The sequence below is a fragment of the Buteo buteo genome, chromosome 23 (genome assembly GCF_964188355.1).
Source record: "Buteo buteo chromosome 23, bButBut1.hap1.1, whole genome shotgun sequence".
Classification (NCBI taxonomy): domain Eukaryota; kingdom Metazoa; phylum Chordata; class Aves; order Accipitriformes; family Accipitridae; genus Buteo; species Buteo buteo.
The window spans coordinates 23,847,649-23,856,599 of record NC_134193.1 but is presented as its reverse complement, the minus strand read 5'-3'; the positions used below and the strand labels follow the sequence as shown (position 1 = coordinate 23,856,599).

The 8,951-nt window shown below is 42.1% G+C and overlaps 1 protein-coding gene across 2 annotated transcripts; it reads right to left on the bottom strand.

Annotated features, from left to right (window-relative positions):
- Positions 1-604: 604 nt before the first annotated feature.
- SLC2A8 (solute carrier family 2 member 8) lies at positions 605-8,945 on the bottom strand. Of its 2 annotated transcripts, XM_075054778.1 has the most exons (10): positions 8,676-8,945; positions 8,312-8,471; positions 7,902-8,108; positions 5,999-6,098; positions 5,643-5,854; positions 3,626-3,769; positions 2,940-3,048; positions 2,048-2,221; positions 1,269-1,414; positions 605-1,106 (listed from the first exon to the last, which is right to left on the bottom strand). In XM_075054778.1, the coding sequence occupies exons 1-10, from the start codon at positions 8,732-8,734 to the stop codon at positions 969-971; spliced, it is 1,449 nt and encodes a 482-aa protein (XP_074910879.1). In that variant the 5' UTR covers positions 8,735-8,945; the 3' UTR covers positions 605-968. The 2 variants fall into 2 exon arrangements, with proteins under 2 accessions (XP_074910879.1, XP_074910880.1); XM_075054779.1 differs by lacking the exon at positions 8,676-8,945 and having other exon boundaries at positions 7,902-8,104; positions 8,312-8,649.
- Between the last annotated feature and the right edge of the window lie 6 nt (positions 8,946-8,951).

Here is an 8,951-nt window from a genome sequence, read left to right as displayed (position 1 = left end):
TGTTGCAGACAGCTCTGGATTACTGTTTCCATTTGAGTTCTCTAGAAATTTTGTTTCAGAGATGTCATTCATTTAAGTGCTGTATCATACCTGTGATGTTGGTGTTTGTGTCTTGCGCATTACCCATCTTTGACAAGAACTATATCCAGCATTGGTTTGTTTCCAGGTATCATTTAGACTTTCAGAGACCTGCTCCAGTTGGTGATCTTTACCCCTTAAATTAACACTACAAAAGATAGTTTTTCTCCTTTTCTGACTAAGAGTATATTCTTGCTGTCTCCAAGACCTTGTAATTCCTTTTGAAAAACAATGCTCTTTCTTGAATTCTAAAATACATTCTCTTAAGAGCTACAACCCTTCTTGTGATTTAAATGCATTCCTAGCCCCCTTGACAGCAATAGAAAAAAAATAATGGCAACTTTTAACACTTAACACCCACGAAAGCGAAGCATTCGTCTCCAGTTGGGACCAAGACTTGTTCTGTGCTCAGGCATCCCCAAAATAGTTAACAGCAACACAAAGGTAAAGTACTGCTCTCTGAAATTAACATTAGCCAGGCTACATCATTAATTTCTTCACTGTAACATGTACCATAAGGGAAAGGTAAAGTGGACCATGGAAATTTATTTATTTACAAAATTAGATCTTAATTTACATCTTGGAAAAAAGATACTGGCCAATACATTTAATGTTCTTACTTGGCCATTATAGTCAGTCTGCACTAGGTGAAAAGGACACAGGTATTGAAGAAAAATCTCCCTGCACAAGGGAGATTTACTACAGGGAGTATGCAGAAGTCTATGCAGATCCCCATAGATAGTTCTTAAAAAACAGAATTCAGGTTTTACAAAATTCATTAAAATTATTTGATGGCAAGTTTAGTAACTCAGATATCTGCCAGATAATTTCAACCACAGCACCATAATTCATGATATGAAGGTTTCATATCAACATAAAAAACCTTAGGATTAAGATCTTCTGAAGTAGGCCTCAATTTGTTCCAGGGTCCGTCCTTTTGTTTCAGGAACATAAAAGGCTGTAAAAGATATATTAAGGCAGCAGAATGCAGAGAAGAGCCAGAACGTGCCAGAGGATGTTAAGAAACCCTGAGGGAAGGGAAACAACAAAAACCACATTATTACAGCTCACTACTGCACAATTACAGTTCTGTATTGCCAGAGAAGACTATGGCTCAAGGCTCGCTCAGGAGCATCTTTAATAAATTTCCCTATGAAAAGAAAGTTCAGATTGTAATTTATGATGCTTACTATAAAATCATGAAATTCTTTGGTTACCAAGAAGGCCATAACCCAGTTTGTTAACACACAAGCACCACTCAATATGCCTCTAGCTTTAAGTGGGAAGATTTCGGATATCAGCAGCCATGGAACGGGACCCCAACCAAGGGCAAAACCTGCAATTACAAACAGAAGAGAATAAACGCAAGTACATATTAAAGGGAAGGCTGAATTATGCCCAAGTTAGTCAAGAAAGGGGGATGCAGTTTTCACTTGACTCTTGGACGATACCAAAAACAGTACCTCTACCAGAAGGAACGAGCATAAATTATTTTAGGGCAGCATGATCAACACTTGTGCATTTTACATCAAATTAATTACAAGAATATTCTTAACAAGCAGAACTTCTTGCCATGAAATCTCTGAACTGGTAAGCTTAAAAACTGACCTTGTTTCTAACAGCTGCTGCCTTGTACCACCACAGAATTCAGTGTGGCTCAGACACTAACAAAGACTGTTTTTTCCATTAACAACTGTAAAGCAGTTTAACCTGAGCAATTAAGACTTACTGTTAGCACAAGGAGGTATAAACTCATTTTCTAGGAAATTGGCTTTACTAAGCTGCCAGCTCTATCATCAGGGTTGTGACACCCCCCCCAGCCTAACTGTGCAGTATACACTGAAAAGGTCTGTCAAAGACATAACTCATTTCCATTCATCAATAATGTGACAAAATGGAAGAAAATGGTCACATTCATCAGAAAGTTTGAGTTTTGTGTAATGGCTAGTTAGAAGCATGTTCCACTTACCAGCAACGAAGAGCCCTAGGCTCACTACTGCAAGCCAGGATATGCCGCTTTCTGTTCCTGGGGATGCTGAATTTAGAGTGAACCATGTATCAGGATTTGATGAGTTGTTTCGATTTGAAAGGACCATTTTAAAGTAAAGCCCAAACAATGCAGTACTGAGCGCCATGATTATCCCTGAAAAGTAAGCAATAACCCAAGCTGTCACTGGTTTCCAGTTGGGTATTCTTCTGACAAACAGAACATAGTTGGTCAACCAAATCTAAGATATGCTGGCCCTCACAGAAGTGTTTCTGAAAAGATACTGTTCTTGGAAATAAATACTGGCCTTGACAGGAGTGAAAGATGCCAGACAAGCATTCTAAACACTAGCCAAACAATATTGTCTTGACAGCAGTCATTAATATTGAGTGTGCAGCACAATAACTATATCAAACGGAATTCATTTTATTTAGCACATTACTTGTAAGTTAAAATTTTTAACTATAGTCTTATATAACTAAGCACCACAATGTCCCATGAAAATAGCAGCAGCCATGAAGAAATTACTTTGAAACAGCCATTTGTTGACAACTTGGGTATGAGAACATATCATGACATCATTGAATCTCATTAAGCAGAAAAAATTATCGCAGTATAAGAACCGTCTCCGTGACATAGCTATTTCAAAATAAAATCTGGCCTGGTAAGAAAACAAAAAGATAGCCATATGTAGTTTCAAGGGGTTCCACCTACAGTGTATCTATAAGGTGACAGTTTCCTCTTATGAGTTTAAGTCTATAGTTATACCAAATCATAAATACAAAACCACTTAAAAAATGCATACATTGCAATACTTAATTCCCCCAACAGTTAAGAATATAGTTTTGGTACTACATATAGTAACATGTTTTACCAGATATGTAAAGCAGCACTTTTCGTCCAGTTTTATCTATGGTAAGTGCAGCCACAGCAGTGAAACATACTTGTATGGAACCCACAACAACAGAAGCCATTCTGCTGTCCTGAAATAAAGTAAGAGGTAGAGAGAATTTGCTCTTCCAGGCTGATAAGAGGATCACTTATCAAGCATTGCAAATGAATTTGTTTCATGAACCTTGAAAGAAGACAAACTATGCCACAGAAATTAAGGGGGAGGGGGGGAGGGTGTAGCTAAAAAAAAAATTAAAAAATCACCAATTAACACAACATACTGGTCTCTTAATAAACTTTAAAATAAGCCACCACTTCCTCCTAGAGTTTCACTGTCTCTGAAACACTGCTGACAAAAAAATTTATATAGAAAGATGACTATAATAGGATTTCTATCACTATCAAAGTTTCAGACCAGCAAAACACAACATACTTTCCCCCACCCACCCCCCCAAAAAAACCCAGAACATCAGGTATGCCAGAGTAACACAGTCAAGAGGGTATCTAGAATCCAAACCAAAAAAGCCCACTAAAACCCAAACACTGTCACTTATGACAGAGGGAGGATCATTATCAAGTCAGTTTGTTATGTGTTTTAGACTTACTATAGCACTGACTAAGCTCAAACTATTATAGACATTTGGCAGTTTGGAAACACACCCCGATTACCTTGAAGTTTGCATCTTCAAAGATAGTTTCTGCATAAAACATAACTGCATTAATGCCTGTTACTTGCTGGAAGAACATGAGAGCCACACCAATAAGAAGTGGCCTGTAGATTGAGGGGTTCTTAAATTCAGAGAGATTCAGTCCCTGTTAAAAAATTAAGCAATGACTTGGTGAAAAATTTCCTCTTTCAAATCAAAGAACAAAAACAACAAAAACCTCTTCAGAAAATTTCAATCTGTTCAAACTTAGTAAGTTTTCCATCCCCCCCTTTAGCAAAACTAAGTGCCTTAGCAGTAAAAATGTTTACATTTGAGGTATCTGAGAACTCCAGAAAATCATTTTTCCCCTTTTCTCAGGTTCTAGAGTGTGATGGGTTAACCCTGGCTGGACTCCAGGTGCCCACCAAAGCCGTTCTATCACTCCCCCATCCTCAGCTGGACAGGAGAGAGAAAAATATAACAAAAAAGCTTGCGGGTTGAAATAAGGACAGGAGAGATCATTCACGAATTACCGTCACGGGCAAAACAGACTCAGTTTGGGGACAATTAACTCAATTTATTACAAGTCAACGAGAGGAAGGTAATGAGAAATAAAACCAAATCTCAGAACACCTTCCCTCCACCCCTCCCTTCTTCCCGGGCACAACTTCACTCCCGGATTTCTCCACCAAGCCCCCCCAGCGGCACAGGGGGACGGGGATGGGGTTTACGGTCATCACACGTTATTTTCTGCCGCTTCATCCCCCTCAGGGGGAGGGCTCATCACACTCGTCCCCTGCTCCAGCGTGGGGTCCCACCCACGGGAGACAGTCCTCCACGAACTTCTCCAACGTGGGCCCTTCCCACGGGCTGCAGTTCTTCACGAACTGCTCCAGCATGGGTCCTTTCCACGGTGTGCAGTCCTTCAGGAGCGCACTGCTCCAGCGTGGGTCCCCCACAGGGTCACAAGTCCTGCCAGAAAACCTGCTCCATGGGCTCCTCTCTCCACAGATCCGCAGGTCCTGCCAGGAGCCTGCTCCAGCACAGGGTTCCCACGGGGTCACAGCCTCCTTCGGGAACCCACCTGCTCTGGCGTGGGGTCCTCCATGGGCTGCAGGTGGAGATCTGCTCCACTGCGGACCTCCCTGGACTGCAGGGGGACAGCCTGCCTCACCAGGGTCTTCCCCACGGGCTGCAGGGGAATCTCCGCTCCGGTGCCTGGAGCATCTGCTCCCCCTCCTTCTTCACTGACCTAGGGGTCTGCAGGGTTGTTTCTCTTACATGTTCTCACTCCTCTCTCCAGCAGCTGTTTCTCTCCGTCCCAACTTTTTTTCCTTCTTAAAAATGTTATCACAGAGGTGTTACCACAATCGCTGATTGGCTCAGCCTTGGCCGGTGGCGGGTCCGTCTTAGAGCCGGCTGATATGGGCTCTCTCGAACACAGGGGAAGCTTCCAGCAGCTTCTTACAGAAGCCGCCCCTGTAACCCCCCTGCTACCAAAACCTTGCCACACAAAGCCAATACATAGAGACAGAAATTGACAGTACTTTGTAGAGAAAGTTAACACGAATGAATCCAGGGTTTGCAGGAACCAAACTTCAATGATTAGACCTGCCTATTTAAGCAGACGTCTCACAAGAGGCTAAATGATGCCTTTAGAGATGCAAGAGAAAATGCATTCATACAACACAAACAATAGGAAGTTAGTGTTAGAGGTGTTGAACAGTCCTACAAAATTGCTAAATAAAGCAAAAAACTAGATAGCTGATATACAATTAACAAGATCGTGAGCCTGACTGCTACTAATGTACACTGACGGCAGCCAACGGTGATAGCACTTGCAGCTGAAAGGTAGAGGAAAAAAGATTCAATCTCACTTGCTTCTTGAGTATCATTTGTATGAGGGAACAGGTTTGGACCACCATCTGTAGAAAAGGCTATTAACTAAGCTTTGGTAAAATCCTTTTAATTACACTACACGCTTTCAGATGTTACCTCCATACGAAAAGGTTTTTAAGAGTACATCAGATTCTCATCACCTCTTCCTGAACACCAGCTTCAATCTGCCTACATTCCCATTCATGGTCCGCATGTGGTCCCCGCAGAAAGTGCAAAGAGGCTATGGCTTCTGAGCGTTTGCTCTGATTCAGCAGAAATCTTGGTGTTTCAGGCATGAAGGACATGAACAGCAGCATTATGCAGGATGGAAAAGAACACAACACTGCTAGCCAGCGCCATTTTAGTGTTACTCCTGGGTAACAGAAAGGAAAGAAAGAGGACTATGAACACCAATTAGTTGTACAAACAAATTAACATTTACTTTCAATTCTTCAGTGTAGTTCTTTCATTACACATACTAATTATTTTTTATAACCTACAGCCCTAACGTCAATACCTGCAATGTAGGCTCCCAGTATGCCAGTCACCACCATCAACTGAACACAAGAGCCAAGCATACCACGGACTTTAGGATGTGATACTTCAGATATATACACCTAAAACATAGGGAGAAAACATCTAATAATTAATTTCATCCAATTTTGGATCAAGGACTTGATAAGTAATTCATTTCTGAAAAAAACACAGATGCATTTCCTAGTAACTCCTGTCCTTAAAAAAAAGCCTCAATAAAATGGAGTGAGTAGAAAAGTACTCTCTCAGAAATGTATGCTGGCATTGTGAAAAACCCTGGAAAAAAGGAAGGACCTAAGCCAGAAGAATGTTGATGCAGAATCAATATCCCAAAGGTGAATAAACTTGCATTAGTAAGAGCTTCCTTTGTTAGCCATATTCAACAAGAAACACATCATTGCAAAGCAGTCTAGAGCTGGGAAGAGTCTTTGCATAAACATGTAGCCCAAGCCACATATAAAACTGTTTGCAATGAAAGTTTTACATTTTTAATTCAAAGTAAAGAGTGCAAATTATTTCATTCTCCTTGAAGTTCAAAATTGACAGCTCATCTTAACACAGACTATATGAACAGCATTACACCTCATCCAATATTTGGGATCAACTTAAACTTCTCAGCTATTTTTTAATATATTGACCCCAAGTCAACAGCTACAGTTTAGCTGTATACATAAAAAAGAAATCCCTCATACTTATTACATACAATTCTTTCTAAGGTCACAGTTCTTACTTCTTCTGGAAGGAAAATAAGTAATCCTTATTTCAAGAATAATTTAGAGCTACAAAAACTTGGTATTACATATGACAGTCTCCTCCCTCATCACTGCAGTCACATAGATCTTTTACCATTGGCTGTGGGTCAAGGCCTTTACATATGGGAACCTAGAGCTCAGCTCCACGAAACAAAGAGAAAGCAGTCGTTGATAAAGCAGACAGAATTCCTCCAAAGACATTAACACAATAGACTAAGCAACCAAACTTCCAACAATAGAGACAGTTCCACAAGATTATCATTTAGACCCTACCACCCTGAATCTATTAGATTTTATTTTTATAACCATCTAGATTGATAAAGAACGAGCATTTATTCCATACTTCATTACAAGTACTTCAACCTTTGACTTTTAGTTTGCACCTCACTTCAAAAGCTAGAAATGCTGGAACCACCAGAAAAGAAACAAATCTGAATTCTAGATAATTTACTTCACACTACTACCTATTCAGCTAGATCCAAAAGGTCAAATAATACCAGAGAAGACAGAGGACAACAGAATGTATTATCTCTGTTTCCCTACTGCACATATATTCCTGAATGCATGGGAAAAGTTAATATTCAGAAGATAACAGTTAAATGGAATTAGAAGGCACTATTTGGCATTACTCTAGGATGAGTGAGCAGCCATAGTTTATCTGCAAAACCAAGAAATTGAAGTGAAATATAAGACTATTAGAAGCAGCTGGTAATAAAAAATAAAAACCAAAACCAAACCAAACAAAACACCAACAAAAAACCAAACCAACTCCCTCCCAATGTTACATATGAGGAATTTGAAGAGATAAATATTACTAGACTATAGGAGAACATAAACAGAAGCGATCAAATAAAGGACTAATAATCTGAAAGATCACATCACTGTATCAGGAATGCATAGGACAGAAGTGCCACTAGAAGAAACAAGATCTCTTTTATTTATATTTTCTTAATGATTAAAACCAATCAAAATCAGTTTCTTCTAAAGCCACAAGCTGCCTTGGCTACAGTTATCCAGTTACTTTGCCCAAACTACCTATAATAATGCTAAGGAAAAAGAAACACACACCCCACCCCCAAACAAACAAGGCACCACACATGCACACACACACACACAGAAAAACATCTTACTTACTGGAACGACAAGCGAAGTAATTCCACTGGCTAAGCCTGTCAGCGTTCGTCCAAAATAAAGCATCCAAACACTCTGAGCAGATATAATAACTATATATCCAAAAACGTATGGTATTGAGCACAGCATTAGACTCAGCTTTCTCCCAACTTTATCCACAAGATAGCCTCCTAGTATTCCTCCGGCAGCAGCTCCTAATGTTACTACTGACTTCAAAAAACAAGTAAAAAAAATTATTTTACATATATATAAATAAATATAAACAACAGACAGCAATTCCTTTTAAAATCTTGAAAAGTAAATAGCAGCTTCCAAAAAAACGTGCAAGAGTATGCAGGTGTTTTGGAAATCAAAATAAACATTAACTCGTTGATCAAAACACCATCCAGGAGCATATACACACAGAGACTTACCCCAAACCACGAGGCTTGACTGCTGTCCATTCTTAATTTAGGATCGCTGATCTTCCTCAGCTCTGGAATAACAGGTGAGCTATAGCCTAGCACGAAGCCAAAGCTCAGGGGTCCCAGGACAGCAGCGAACGTGGCCAGGTACAGCTTCTTGTTCTGCACCCTGAGGCGGAAGAGGCCGACAAGGATCACGCCGCCCCCACCTCCGGCCCCTTACGAGGGCCGGTAACGCTCCGGGGGGGGCCCGGCAGAGGGCTCGACCCAGAGCTCGCCTCGGCCACCCCCCGCTATCGGCCGCGGCCGAGCTCCAGGGCAGCCACCGCTGTCCCAGAGCCCGCCAGAGCGGCGGGTGTCGCGGCGCGCTCACCTGGGGCAAGAGTCCGAAGCGGCGCGGCCCAGCAGGCAGCGAGACTCCTCTGCAGCCATGTTCTGCCTGCGGGGAGCGCCTCGGCGCGGCCAGCCCCAGCCACTTCTCCGCGGGCAGCCGCCGCGAGCCGCGCGCCCGGCCGCGGCCTCGGCTCAGGCTGTGCGGGCAGCGGTAGCGGGGCGGGGCGCGGCAGGCCCTCGGCCACGCTGCCGGCCGCGGCGCTCGAAGACCCCGGGCCGGCCTCCGGCCGGAAGCGGCTCGAGTGTGGCAGCGGGG

Excerpts from the sequence above, each read along its gene's own strand:
- SLC2A8 (XM_075054778.1), bottom strand. The coding sequence starts at position 8,734 with ATGGCTGCAGAGGAGTCTCGCTGCCTGCTGGGCCGCGCCGCTTCGGAC. Across the intron at positions 3,049-3,625 it reads TTGAAGATGCAAACTTCAAG|GACAGCAGAATGGCTTCTGT; the intron begins GTAATCGGGGTG and ends ACTTTATTTCAG. Across the intron at positions 1,107-1,268 it reads AAGAATTTCATGATTTTATA|GGTTTCTTAACATCCTCTGG; the intron begins GTAAGCATCATA and ends CCCTTCCCTCAG.